Source organism: Neopsephotus bourkii, unplaced genomic scaffold, assembly GCF_033783945.1.
Source record: "Neopsephotus bourkii isolate Nb327-2 ecotype Australia unplaced genomic scaffold, CSIRO-AGI_Nbou_v1 NB_168, whole genome shotgun sequence".
Taxonomy (NCBI): domain Eukaryota; kingdom Metazoa; phylum Chordata; class Aves; order Psittaciformes; family Psittacidae; genus Neopsephotus; species Neopsephotus bourkii.
In genome coordinates, this window is record NW_026900684.1 from 18,377,500 (window position 1) to 18,392,258 (window position 14,759).

Sequence of the window (14,759 nt, forward strand, 5' to 3'; positions counted from 1 at the left end):
TGTGTCAGTTATAAATGGGCATTTCTGGGGTTTCTCTTTAGAGAATATTCTGGGGGAATAAAATAGGGTTCATTGCTTAAGGAGACTGTTTGGAAGGACAGGAGAGGGAGCTGCCTTTTAAAAAGGATGCACTAATATGGAAGCAGCCTATTTCTCCTGCTCAGTTCTGGGTATGCTATTTGGCTGTCTATCCACCTTCACTGTACTCAAGTCTCTGACAAAATTTCATAGTCCTTAGACTTCCTCCAGAAAGATTTCGTAGAAAACCCAGGGGAAAATACATATGCAGATGTATAGCAGAAATGAGAAAGAAGTAATTGCTGGGAAAATGGAAGTTGATTAGTTGTTAATACAGAGCATGGCTGGAGTAGTGGAAATTACAGTGGAGATTTGTTTTTGCTGATAGCAAAAAGAAATGAAGGGAAGAGGGAGAGCCATGGGAATGTTGCTTTTGCATTAGCCATGAAGGGGTGGGTGATGGGGAAGGCTCAAAAGCTCTGGTAAGAAACACAATCAGGTTTCCTTTTCCATATGTATTTTGGAAGAGATCTTGTGAGTACTGAACTTGAAAAGGTGAGCTTCGACCCCTTTAGGTTTTCCCCTCTCACCAGTGTGTTTTGACTGCAGGATGTCTGGATTTTCTTCCCAGTCTCTTGAAATCCTGCAATTCTTTTTCCTCTTTTTCCACTTCCAGTCTCAGTCTGAAAATGTGACAGACGAGTGGTCTTGTGTCTTGAAGGAAAGTACAGCATTCTGAAATAGCACAGATGTATTGAAAATAATGTTTATCATGCTACAAATAAAAAATGGATGTGTGCATGGTGTTTGAGTAGCATGCACTACCAATATGAAGAAATTGAAACTACTTGTAAAGGTATACTGAAGAGAATGGGGTTTAGAAGATTTGTCAGACTTATTTCAGAAGAGATTTATATTGTAGGGCCTGGTAGCATTTTTGAAGGTAAGATGATTATATGGATTAGAATCATAGAATCATAGAAAGTTAGGGTTGGAAAGGACCTTAAGATCATCAAGTTCCAACCCCCCTGCCATAGGCAGGGACACCTCACACTAAACCATATCACCCAAGGCTCTGTCCAACCTGGCCTTGAACACTGACAGGGATGGAGCATTCACAACTTCCCTGGGCAACCCATTCCAGTACCTCACCGCCCAAACAGGAAATAACTGCTTCCTTATATCCAATCTAAACTTCCCCTGTTTAAGTTTGAGCCCATTATCCCTTGTCCTGTCACTACAGTCTCTAATGAACAGTTGCTCCCCAGCATCCCTATACACCCCCCCTTCTGATACTGGAAGGCTGCTATGAGGTCTCCATGCAGCCTTCTCTTCTCCAGGCTAAACAGCCCCAGTTTTCTCACCCTGTCTTCATACGGGAGGTGCTCCAGTCCCCTGATCATCCTCGTGGCCCTCCTCTGGACTTGTTCCAACAGATCCATGTCCGCTTTATGTTGAGGACACCAGAACTGCACAGAATACTCCAAGTGAGGTCTCAGGAGAGCAGAGTAGAGGGGCAGGATCACCTCCTTCGACCTGCTGGTCACACTCCTTTTAATGCATAGGATTAGGATACAGTTGGCTTTCTGGGGAAAAGCTGCTGTCTTGTCTTTTCTGGGGGAAAGCACACTGCCGGCTCATGTTCATTTTCTCATTGACCAACACCCCCAAGTCCTTCTCTGCAGGGCTGCTCTGAATCTGTTCTCTCCCTGACCTGTAGCTGTGCCTGGTATTGCTCCGACCCAGGTGTAGGACCTTGGTTAAAATTCATAAGGTTGGCATCAGACCACCTTACAAGCATGTCGAGGTCCCTCTGGATTACCACATGATGGGTGGTTTTAGGGTGTTTTGTTGCTACACATTCAAGAAGATTCTTCTGTTTTCTGTGATTAACTTCACTTCATCTTCGTCTCTTATGATTTAAGAGTTAAGAAATTGGAAACCCTCTGACAAAGGGACTTTTTCATCTTCCTGCCACCGTATGGTGAAGGAAATCTGATAGCATTTTTTTAACAAATAGCACCACTGGAAAGAGCTCCTCTGAGAACAAAAGTATGTTGTATGCCAAATGTAAACTTAATGGTGCTATTATTGCACATGCACCAAAGGCCCATTTTGATGTACCACCTAATTCTTCTCAGTGACTAAACCGCATAATGTAGAATGTGTGCAATTTATACTTTGATATGAAGATGACATTTAATAACCACTGTTTCTTATGTATGCTTATTTACTATATGTGCTTTGAATTCATGGCTTACTACACAAGAGTCTCTTCCATCACTTAAGGCAGAGGCTTTGCACTGTGCAGGGCTGCAGATTTCCCAATGTGCTGCTTCCTGCCAGGCCTTAGAAGAGATGCAGCTTTCTGTTTCTAGAAGACTAAATCAGAACTGCTCTGGGTTTGAGCTCTGTCTCCCTAACTGGAAATTATTCCAGATAGGATGCTGCTAGCTCAGTGGTAGAGTTGTGGCCCAAACCAAATGGTGTTTGGTTATTTCTTTAATCCCTGGTCCCCTTTAAAACATGTCCCTAAAAGCACTTCACTATAAGCTCAGGCACTTTCAATTTTTAAATCTCTGTTACAAATGGCTAATCTGAATCCATGCACTCAACAGAAGAGTCAAAGTACCAAACCCCATGGTAACATTCTCCATTGTCTTCAACTTGGTTTTGAAGACATTATTTGCTGAGTTGCTTTTCTGTTAGTCTTGTATATACTACGGTTGCTTTGGTGTTTTTCCTCTGTGACAGGAACTTAAAATGAGGATCTTGTTGTGTTTCTGGTGAAGCCTATTAGATAGCTTATAAAATCAGCCCATTTACTTGTGCGAAACAGCTGAGTGGAGAAGTGCGAGAGACATAAAGAAATTAACCCTAAACACATGGGATGTAAGGGAGTATAATAATAAAATCTGAAATTATTATTTCTGTTCCCTTTCCTTCTCATGTGTTTCTTGTATTTCCTAGTTATAAATGCCCTTTCCCAAAGTATATTATTTCAACACACCTCTTTTGTATTGTTGAATTTATTTTTTTGCTGTGTCAGGCAGTTATTTCCACAAGCCTGTGCATTTTGAGTAGTAAAAATACCTTGCTCTGATTTAACTCCACCTTTTAGTCTCACCTGTTGCTTTACTTATAAGAAAAGTTAAATGGGGAAGAAAGAATTCATGAATATTTTAATGGCATGATTGGATCATTCCAAAAGTAGCCACATTGAAGATAAAATCTGAGTTTGCCAGAAAAATGGTGGTTTAGAAAAAAAAGTGGGGATGGGCAGACGAGAAACCGTCAAAACAAGCCACCTACAAGTCTATCACAAGCACTGAAAACCTCTTGCTCGATTATAACTTGAATATTTGTTTAAATACTTAAATATTACTCCAAAGATTGCAGTGGATTAAAAAGGATGGCATATGTGGATGTGTGCTCATTTTGCTCACTTGTAGATCTGTGAAGTCCTGAAGGCTCAGAGAGAAGGTGTATTTTAATATATTTCTGCAGTATTTATTTCTTGCGAAACCCTAGATTCTGGTCCACAGATTGCTTTCTTTGTAGCAGTGCCACTCCCTCCTCTTTGTTTTACATTGTCCAGACTCTTCATTCTCAGGGACCTGTTCGCATGGCTATGGGCTGAGCTGGATGAAGTAATGGGTCTGATGGAAAAACAAGTTCTCAGCCCTCCTGCTCCCTGTATCAGGACTCTGATGCTGTTTTCCCAGCAGTCATGTGCTAGCAGAGTACCTGCTGGGGACGTTACCTGTTACCAGGAACACTTCAGTGAGAAAAAAGGACAGCTTCTGATACCCACTGTCTCTACTGCTGTATTGGAGATCCCATATACCCTGTGTTGCTGGGTAATAGTGAATATTTGAAAAAAACTCTGCTGGGCTGTTCATTAATATCTTGTCAGTCTTTGTGTGGGACATGTATTTTTAAAAGCAGTAATTAAGGTTTTCAAGGTAGGCAGCCAGTAAGAAGCCATAGCCTGCACATGGTCAGTCAAATACAGAGTTGCCATATTTTCGAATGGAGGAAGATTTCACCCCAGACTTGCAGTGCTGCTAGGCCTGCAGCTGCTGAGAAAGAACCAAAAGGTCCTGAAGAGATGGCCACCTGGAAAGGTAATGAGTCAAGCTCAGTGGGACCAAGCACTGGCACAGGTTGCCCAGAGGGGCTGTGGAGTCTCCAACCTTGGAGAGATTCAGAAGCTGCCTGGGCACAGTCCTGGGCAGGCTGCTTTAGGTGGCCTACCTGAGTAGAAGGGCTGGATGAGAGAACTAGCCACCAGACTCCCTTCATCCTCAGCCATTCTGTGATTGTAATATTCATTAATCCCCTCTCCTCAGGCGTTGGCCACAGTGCTATGTTCATGAGGCCCGCATCCTTTTGTCACATATCTCTGAAGCAGGGTACCATTGACTAGTGTAAAATTTTTCACTCCTTATCAGCAATCTGTGGATTTAAATTTGTGATTCCATATGATGGCTGTCTTGTTCATCCTCTTTAGCTTTTCAGTGTGGTTGAACATATTTTCAGTCTGGTTTTCCCCCATCATTTTCTGCTGTTATGTTGAATAATAATGTATTGGTTTAATATCTTTGATATTAATTTTTAGGGAATTGTCCTCACTGTGAAAAACTGACACGTGGTGGTACGATAACACAAAATCTGCTTTGTCCAGGTTGATGTTTTGGCTCTGAATAGGTTTCTGTATTGTCTGACATGTAGGGAGAGGAGAACAATTCACCCTGTTTCTTAGTGCAGATGCACTGGAAAAGCCCCATTGGATTATGCCATGCATTCAGATAGGTTTTCCAGATGAAATTTCAACACTTTTAGGAGACAGTAAAAGTTATTTGTAAAGTACACTGTAGAATTGATTCATTGTGTTATTTTTTTCCAGAATTTGCAATTTTTCTTTTGTCTCATATGAATGTGTATATGATGTTCATGTGTCACAGGCTCATATAGTAAGTCTAAAATGCAAAGGTTGGTAGTGAATTAAAGCTAGGAGTGGATTGACAGAATATTGTTTGTAGCTCTTTAACAGAATTGATAACAGAATAACAAAATTTATATATGCTGCACTTATCTTTTCTGTGTGACCCAGTATAACACAACATAATCATGTGGCACCAATAAGCACAACATTAGGAAGATAGCACCCTGAAGATGAGGAGTAGGAAGAACAGGTTGGTGATAGAGGAGGACTCATGGAGACTAGCTCCAACAGCCTAGTTGTGCTTTTCTGGCTGCAGCTTTTATCATTAAGCTGGAAAGCACAAATGAAAGGAATGCATTAGGAAACCATAAAGATTTCAGCCTGTCTTTTATTCTCCAAGTATAATGTTCCTGCATTTCTTCCTGTATGTCTCCAGCTCAGTATGCCCTCTTCTTTTAGTTACTTTCATCTGCTGTGGCTGGATTAGAAGTGGCTGCTGATCAGCATGTTGTCTCGGTGCAAGGCAAGGTCTCCTGTCTTCTACTGATGAGCTTCCAGCTACTGATCTTTTAACTGCTGGGTGCAAGCGGCCACTGATGCCTGATAGCTAATAAGCATTCGCTGCTAATCAGCTGCTGCAAAATGCAGCTAGGGACAGGTAGAGCAGTGGCTGCATAGCATGTGGAGCTGTGGTCACTAGTTCACAGCATCTAATCGGAGGTCTGGGAGATAACTGTTCTTCCTGGGAGAGGACAGAGATAGGGTTAGTTAGGTGCCTGATGGCAGCTGTGTTTTGAAACACCAATTATCTGTAGTTACCAGTGGTGACCTGTTAGTTCCAGCATAAATGGAGCAGCAGCAGTGTGATCTGGAGCTGGGAGCAAGTAGAGAAATTCATGGTTTAAATGGTGCTGAACAAGCTGTAAGCAGTGAATTTGATCAGATGCAGTGAGCACCAGACAGCGGGCAGTTTCTGCTTAAGTACCAGCTTTTGCCTGCTATCTGATAGGAACAGTGGCACTGTTTTGGTATAGCTCCATTCCCCATTTCACACCCTTTCTGTACTCACTTTTGGCGAATTCCCAGGCCGACTGTCTCGGGGGTAACCAGCATGTGGAGGGGAGCAAGTTCACTGTTCTTCTTGTGGGCTACTGGGCCAAGAAGTGGTAGCCTTTCTGGGCTGTCACTCTGGGCTGCCTTGTACAGAGAAGGAAGGTGGGCCTGGCAAAGTTCTAGCGTGGCAGGATGTGTCTGGTATTGTAGGATAATTGTTGTTTGGGCTTCCCATGAAACACTGAAGGGATGGGGTGACCTGAAATATGATGGAGAGGCCAAATAGCAAATCGATAAAAATTGTTTGCAGCCTTATATATCAGGTTTGGTCTTCTGTGTCAAGGCCTAACAACATTAACTTTCACACCTCTGGCAGGCAGGCTTTGTGCTATCCAAAATATTGCCGCTGAAAATCCTCTGTGTTGACACTGTGATTGGAAGGATGTTTTTCTCTCAAAGATAGTAACTGCTAAGAGATTTGGAAGAGTAATTCAGGCTATTACCTGTGCTTTGTTCTGCAGATGCCCTTTTGCAAAACTGTAAATCCTACCCTGCCCAAAGGAGCTCTTTAAGTGATGCTGTTAGCTTGGTGCAAGTCAAACAGTTTGACATTCTTTGCATGTCTTCTTACGGAAGTATTATGTGAGGTTGATGGTCTGTATCCCTGTACTTCAGCTCAGAACCTGAAATTCATCTCTGCCACAAGCACGCATGGTTTGTTTTCAAATGCTTTGCAAATGAGTATTTTATGAAGTAGCTGTGGCCAAATGCTGTAGGATGGCCTTTGATACACTCCATAGTCAAGCGGCTTTAGCTGTGTTGGCAGAGCCCTCTGGTGGGAACACAGCCTGCACCAGCAGCAGCTGGGCCTGCAGACAGTGCCACCCACTTCTCCCAAATGCCATCAGCCCTCGCTGCTCAGTGGCATCCCACCAGCTGTTTGCTCCAGTGGTCAAGGGTTATGCCTTCATCCTGCTCCTAGCCAGGAGAGCAGAGCCCTGTGATGTACACTTAGCCTGTCTTAGCAAACATGATGATGTGCTGTAAGCACTTGCATAATTTTAGGTGTTACTTTGCAAAATATGATGGGGTTTTGAGAGTAATAAAGTTAGTCCATTAGAAGATAATGTTTTTCCTAATCCATATTCCAGTGTGGCAGAGCTGTGACAAGTTTCAACAGTAGCTTTTATGAATTTCAACAGTACCAGTAAATACAAAAGTACTGATTAGTAAAAGTAACTGATTTACTTGGGCATACAGTGGGACATTTCTAAACCAGGAGCCACAGCCTTACATTTCTGATGGTCAGCTAATCGAAGTGCTTTTGTGCTTTAAAGTACCAATTTACTGAGCATGAAGGAAAAATGTTATTACAATTGTCTAACCTAATAGTGTTCAAAAGCCCGCTTAGGACTGCTAGGCGCACTGCAACCAGAATGTGCATACTGGTCTTTTAATCTGATTACATCCCTAAAGTGTTGATATAATACAGGCCAGTAACTCTCATGCAGGAAATCCAGCTGTTTGAAATTGTTGCACAAGTAACGCTGTAGTAATAGAGTATCTTTGTTTTCCTCCTCACACGCTGACCAGAGCTTTTCACTCACCATAGATCTGAAACACTTAAACTGTGCACAGTATTCTAGCTTCATTAAAGCCAGAAAAGAGGAACATATACTGTGGCTTGAAAAAGCCTGTGGTGGACAGGAGCCCCTTCTGATGAAGTCAAAGAGCAATGGTAAGACAAAGGCAGTCATATTTTTGTGTCATTTTACTTGTTTCATTGTCAAGTTTTCATTAAGAAAGATGTATAATTTCTTCCAAAAGCTAAATTAACCTTCATGGCCTATATTTGAAATGCCAATTACAGTTCTTCAGCTTTGCATTGAACTGATCTGCTCCATCACTGGGGTTCAGCAGCACAGAACTGCTCTCTGTTAAGAGACCCATCATGTGGGAGGCAGTCGCATGGCAGAACTCTTTGCTGCAGGTTGTGAATCCTCAAAGCTGAGTATGTTTCAGAAAGCAGTTAAACACATTTGTGGAAGGAAAATTCACCAGTATGATGAGATGCAGGTACTGCCTTTGTCTGAGAATTCCCTGTGGCCAGGGAAAAGGGTGGGAGGTGCGTGGCTGTGTATACTCACTCTCTTACTACTTACCCTTTTGTAAAGGCAAGAAGCTGAACAGTGCTCCTTGTTGTGGTTGTTGTCCCCCTCTGCTGATAATTGGAGGAGCTGTGATGGAGGGAGTACCAAGCTGTTCGCTTGGATGGATGAGGACTCCAACTCTCCTCCCGCAGCCTGGAGAAGCAATTTGTTGAGTGAGATTGTTTCCAGAGGAACCTTCCAGTTTACCTGCAGTCCAGTGTGGCATTTCTATGGCCATCAGTTTACCTTCCCTGAAAGGAGAATTTCACTGGAGGCTTATTATAAACATACCTAGGAGGCAGGTTTTTTCTTTCTTGCAGGACAGCTTCATCTTCCTGTTTTTCTTATAGCATTGTGGTTAGGCTTTAATTCTGTGGCAGAGGTGGTATATGATATGTTTTTCAAGCCCTGCATCTTTTGGCTTTTAGGATACTGTCTGCTCTGTGGCTTTATAAAGGTGCTAAGAAGCTATTTTTCTAATTTCTGAATTGAAATTCCCTTACATTTGTGTTGCAGAATGCCATCATGATTCAGCTTTATAGAATATGGTCTTACTTACACAGGTGGTCTTGTTCGTTGCTCCTTTTGAGATATTGACATGCAGTTTTAATCCTCCTGAGTTATCTATTGTAACTGAGAATTTCAAATGTAAATGTTTCTTTAACATTGCTCGTAGTTATCTCTAATCTCAGAGTCTCGCAACAAAATCTCTTGGAGAGTTCATGCTCTTTTGTCTGTGCTTTCTATTTCAAATGCGTATTTTCTTGGAAAGTGGCTGATTATATAATATTTGATTTTTTTTTTTTTAATAACCACTGCTCTTGTAAAGAACTTGGAGTCTAATATTACCATTCAAATAGGCAGGTGAGAGCTTTGGAGATCGGTAATTTGTACCTTCTAAAAAGCCGCACTGCCTCGCTTTTGTCTCGGAATTTATTATGCTTCCCAAGTATAATGTGACATACTGAATAGGGCAGGGGGTGGGGACATTGTCTTCAGCTGACATGCTGTTATCAGCGGGACTGTGTTTCTGGACACAAGATTTCGCAGTCATTGGTCGTCTGAAGAAAGCCTTTCCATCTGAGGATTGGACAAGAAGATGCGTCAATTTGCTGCCCGTCTCCAAGGTACTGGTGATGCTGCCTCCACAAGCTGGCTAACGTCACAGCTCCATCACCCAGCGGGGTGTGGGCTTTTTTCTCCTCTTCTGTTTTAATTCTGTATTTGCTTCCTACTGCATTTCTTAATCTGTCTTCTGCCAAATGCTAACAGCATGATATTTTGCAATCATTTAGGTGAATACAAGAAGGACGAACTCCTGGAAGCTGCTAGGTGAGTGCTGCTTAGAATATAAAGCATACTGGGGGGGCTGGGGGATGGTGGAGGGAGAAGCAGGAGAGGAAAAGGGATTTTTAAAGCAGTAACGTTTCGTCATTGCCTTTCTGTTAAATGATGCAAACAAACCACTTAATTAGCGTGAATCTCTTTGGACTTTACAGTCTGGTACAAATGGAAAAGCTTGTTTATGTAATTGAAATCCCCCACTATGGTGGTTATAAGGTTAATATTGAGTTTTTGCTTGTAAGCTGCTTAAATCCTCTTTATCGTTTTGTGACTGTTCTTTTTAGGGGCAATTTAAGTAATGCAGTTTTTTTTCCATTTGGTTTTTACTGCTACCTTAGGATGTGTTTTGAAAATAGGCGTTATCAGAACAGAGTGTAAGGAAGCCTATACAAAAGGTGTAAAGTTCAGTCATATATTCCAAAGATGCTTTCATCCTTCCTTCTGACAGCACAAGACCATTTTATATAGATCGTTAACCCTTCTGAAAATTTTCTGGATATTGCCATGTAGTTGTTTCAAATGTTATGGGCCATATACTATGAAAATGTATTTAATTCAGAACATTTCATTCAGCAAATGGCTTTCAGAGGATCTGTAAAATTGCATCAAGGAAATACAGATGCGGTTAAGAAGATAAATTAGGAGGTGTTTTTGCGTGATCTTTTGTAATTCACTTAACTGCAAATTTAATTTTCTGTATTTACCCTTGGTTTTGAAATGTTCAGAAGATCCTTTAGCCATCAGACATTCTCTCAGACAGAGTAGAAATTTCAGTATGCTGTCTTTGATATCCAGCTTTGATATTAGCAAATGTTTTGCAAAGAGCTCTGTATTTTTCTTTTTTCCCCTCCCCTTCCCGTAATCATCTCCTCTCCATTTACAGGAGTGGTAATGAAGAAAAACTGATGGCTTTATTGACACCTTTAAATGTGAACTGCCATGCAAGTGATGGGCGTAAGGTAAGTTAATACCTGCTTTATATTTGTGTTATTCAAGGAGGGCCAATTTAACCATGCTAGGAACCAGAGATGGATACTAGGAACCAAGAGAGTGTTATGGGGAGGAAAACCACCTATGTCTTTTCACCATAAAATTAAATGCTGTTGTACTTGACGCTGGCAGTTTTGACAGATCAACAGTCAGTAGACACAGATTTTAGTGAGTCTTTCAAACGTCAGATCCTGTGTACATGCAAAGTGAAACCTTAAGACCTTGTATAAGAAAAACAAAATTTACTCTTGCAGATGAATAAAATAACTAAGGAAGGGAAGTTATCACTTGTATTTGAACATTGTCTAGGTGCGGTGGTTGGTATTCGGCTTAGCCCCTAATGCCCTACCACACAGACTGGCACTTGTATTGGTATACTTAACACCTTTTGCATTTTCTTAAATTTGACACTGTTGTTTTGGCTTTCTCTGGCAGGGATGTTTGAATGAGTTAAATTAAGGATTAGGCTGAAACTGGAGGAGGGAAGAACATACGGAGTGAGAAGTAGATCCTGTGATTTTGACTTAGTCATGGAGACGATGGTCTGTCTAGACTGTTGGATTTACGAATGCTGGTTATCTTTATTTTTTTTTAGCCATGTACCAGAATGTTCTTAATCTGCATCTCTTCACAACTGTCTTTCACGTGTAACAGTGCATCTCACTCTTGGAGAAAAAAGCATGGGGGTGTTTTCCTTCATAGTTTTCTTTATTTTGGGTGTAATGTGGTGGAGCATAACATAAACCTCTGCTCATGCTGGAGCTGCTGTGGACCAGCCCGGTTTCACCGAAATCAGTGAAGATAGGCCAGTTCATGTTGCATTTTCATTAAAAAACATGTCATTGCTGATTATGTATTAAAAAAAAAAAATGCAGCTCCATGTGAAAACATTCCTATTCATAATACACATTTTAAATGTTTTCTTAATTGCAAGGCATATGATACCTATTACGTGAAAGGAAGCCATTTTTTTGCTTGTTTACATTTATCACTGACTGAAAGTTTATGAATATTCCAGGATTTTAAAACAATTCATTTTATAATCTGAGGACAGGCAAATAAGCAAGGGCTTTTAGTTCAGCTGTGTCAGATCTGATCTCCCCATGTTTTAAAACTAAACATATTGCCTGTAGTTCTTTATGTCCTCCTTTTTCCTTTTTTAAGACTTTACCATTCAAATGATATTATATTTAGGTGTTAATAGCACACTGTGTTGTAATTAAGCATGGTGGTATACAGCAATGCTGTACTGAGTAATTGAGTCCCCATTGCTATCGATTTAAGGCCAAATGCAGATTTGCGATTTCTGTTAATATAGATGGGAATAAGCCCTCACAGATGTGTTGTCTGGAATATTTATTACTCTGAAATGAAAATAAAAAAATTAAAAAGCTTTTAAAATTTACGTTAAGACAGTAGAAAATATGTATTATTACAACCTCTGCATTAAAAAAATGCCTGAAGCTAAAGCTAATCAATGTGGACACTTTGGTATTTGCATGTGTGTGTTTGGCTGTTGGTAAATGAGCTCCTTTTAAGATGACTTGCAATTGATATTAATTAGCTTCTTTTAATGATGTCTTCCAGATACTATTTTAATTGTTTTTCCCCACCATACATGAGCAGACTCTTTATTGAGGTAAATCTTTGTAGCAAGTGTGCTTCGTAATTGTTAAGTATGTGTAGGGCAAAGCTTTCAGGTCATGTATTCCAAGATCACTCTGGGTTTAATCATTCTAAGCTGTGCTGCAAGTTAAATGAGCTTTTCAGCCTACAGCACAGCATTCTTGTAAATGAAGTCTCTGCTGGTGTAGCTGCCTCCAGCTGACCTGTGCTGATTTTCCATTTTGGAAGTTGTTTCTTGCATTCCTTGATGCTCTTTGTAGTTATTTTTTTACAGATCCCTTGAGTTTTTAAGCCTCAAACTTCTCACAGCTTAAGGCCACAAACCTAACATAGCTGCCAGGCCAGAAGTGCAGACTGCAGAGTGGCCAGAGGTTCTAAGCAGCATGCTTACTGTGTTGTATGGACACATAAGCTCCTGTGTATGGGCTTCTACAGTTTGTGCATTCCTCAGATTTGTGTGCTTCTGAGATGTCCAGCACTACTCTGATAAAGGAAATGTTTAGCTTTGTAAGTGAGGAAATTGAGTCCTAGTACAAAGTGGGTGATTTATTTTTTCTGTCTAACAGGTGGTGGTTCTGTCTTTTCATACTTTGGGGTGTGACTTTCCGGAATTTGTTATTTAATACCTATTGCACTAGAAGTGAATATCAGAATAGTCAGGATATATACAATATTGCTTATTTTGTTGCTGTATGAAGTTTACCCCTGCCCCAGATCTCTTCTCTGCCCCAACTATACCAACATCTGGTGGTGCTGGATTTCCCAAACACTCCATCTTGTGCTTAATAAAATGGATAAAAGAGGTGGAAAACTCTGACAGTAGCTCACTGGTTTTAAACCAGCTTAGGTTAGAAATAACAAAGAAAAACCATCATTCTGTGTGCTGGTTGTAGCCTTTTGAAAAGTATTAATAGCCAGAGTCTAATTCCTACTGGACTGGAGTCCATGCTGCTAAAACATTACAGCTGGTGCTGATAACCATCACTCCATCTGTTTGTTTAGCATAGAGGTCAAAGACTGAATAGGAGTGAAAACTAAACTTGCTTCTTCCCCTCAAAGTCAAGGTTAGATTATGAGCACTGTAGAAACGTTCACATTACTGAAGCTTTTCAGCTGTTCCTGAAGAGGGAATTCATTCTCTGTTGCTACTCTTGCAGTTAATTTTCTGGAGTAAAAAATGAAGGCTGTGTGCAAAAGAGAAAGCAATTTTATACATCAGCTAAAGCATACCTGCATTCGAAGGACTTAGGTAATTCATGGGGTTTTGTTTTGATGACCAAGGAAAATCAACAATAATACCATGAGGAAACAACTGTTTCGTTGAGCTAGGTAATGGTTGATTTAATAGTAAGTGTTGGCTATGTGCCTGTTGAATATAGATGAGGGCACAAATAATAGCACACAAGTACAGAGCTGTGCAGTACAGAGCTATATGGTGCAGTGTGTGCAAATGAGTGTTATGCAAGGCTCAAATTTCACAAGAGCTATAGGGGTTGTTTTGAAACTGTCCTTTTTGGTTTTTAAAAAGCAGTGTATGAGCTGAAATACAGTAGTCATTTTTCATGCCAGTTAGTCTTGTTTTGATTTTCTTCCATCAGGAGGCTGAAAATTACAGAATTTTTAGGATGTGGTGGTGTGTGTAACAATTTGTGTGTTACATCACTTCTGTTTAGATTGCTTTGCGAAGTATTTGCTCTGTCAAAACAGAACTCACACAAAATGCAAAGCCTATTCCCAAAGGCTCTGAAATTTCACCGTGTCCAGCCTCTGTGCTCTGCCAAACCTTGTGGTCTTCATGTGATCTGTAGAAGGAATGACTTCTAGAAGACATGTTATAGTATTGAAGTCAACACATGGTGCTGAACTTCCACACTGTTAAAAGCCACACCGCCTACTTACGTGTCTGTGTCTATGTGAAGGTATGTGGGCTCTGGAGACTTGCTTTACAGCCCCCGTTGTTTTCCCTCAAACGTGTTTTATTTTTCTTCTGGGGATGTCTTTTTCAAGAGTCAGTTGTGGGTGAACTTTCAAAAGATGTGTTTGACTATTGTAAAACAACGGGTTCCATCCTGTCTGCTTCCGGAAGCTAAGGCCGTATTATTTTGTCATGGGAACTGGATTTCTGACTTGTTACCAGCCACAGTTTACCTAATCCAATAGTCAGTGGCAGGAGATGGATTTAAAATAGAATGTATCATGGTTGCAGGTGGAGTTGAAGCTCTTGGCTCTCTCATTTCCTTTGGAAAGCTGTTTCAGGAAGAAACTGATGTTACCTACATTTGTAAAATACAGAAGTATCTGAGCTAATAAGAAAGCATTGGTTTAGCAGTTCAGATAAGAACTCTTCTCTTCAAGGCAGACTTCCCACACCACTTCTTGAGAGCTTTCCAAAGTGAACTGCATCCAGCTGACATGGTAGCTGTTAGCAATGGGAGGTTGGATTTTTGCTGGTATATAATATCCTACTCCTGTATGCATGCTCAGATACTGCTGGCGCTAAAATACTCAGGTGTCAGTTGAATAAAACCTTCCCTCTGTGCAACGAACGCAGCTTCTCTGGCCAGGAGTTACTCAAACAGTTTTGCTGCTTTTCTGAAGGTTCATATCTCTTGAAGTAGAGCAGATAGCTG

General features: G+C 40.9%; 1 protein-coding gene across 3 annotated transcripts in view; it reads left to right on the forward strand.

Moving 5' to 3' along the window:
- TNKS (tankyrase) overlaps positions 1–14,759 on the forward strand; it is a 138,380-nt gene that overhangs the window by 63,464 nt on the left and 60,157 nt on the right. For 2 of the 3 annotated variants that reach the window (XM_061374200.1, XM_061374210.1), the window contains exons 4-5: positions 9,465–9,501; positions 10,397–10,472. In XM_061374200.1, the coding sequence (XP_061230184.1) occupies positions 9,465–9,501; positions 10,397–10,472 (113 nt within the window). Of the gene's footprint in view, positions 1–9,033; positions 9,297–9,464; positions 9,502–10,396; positions 10,473–14,759 lie in introns of those variants that run through there. The other variant, XM_061374218.1, reaches the window with a different exon arrangement.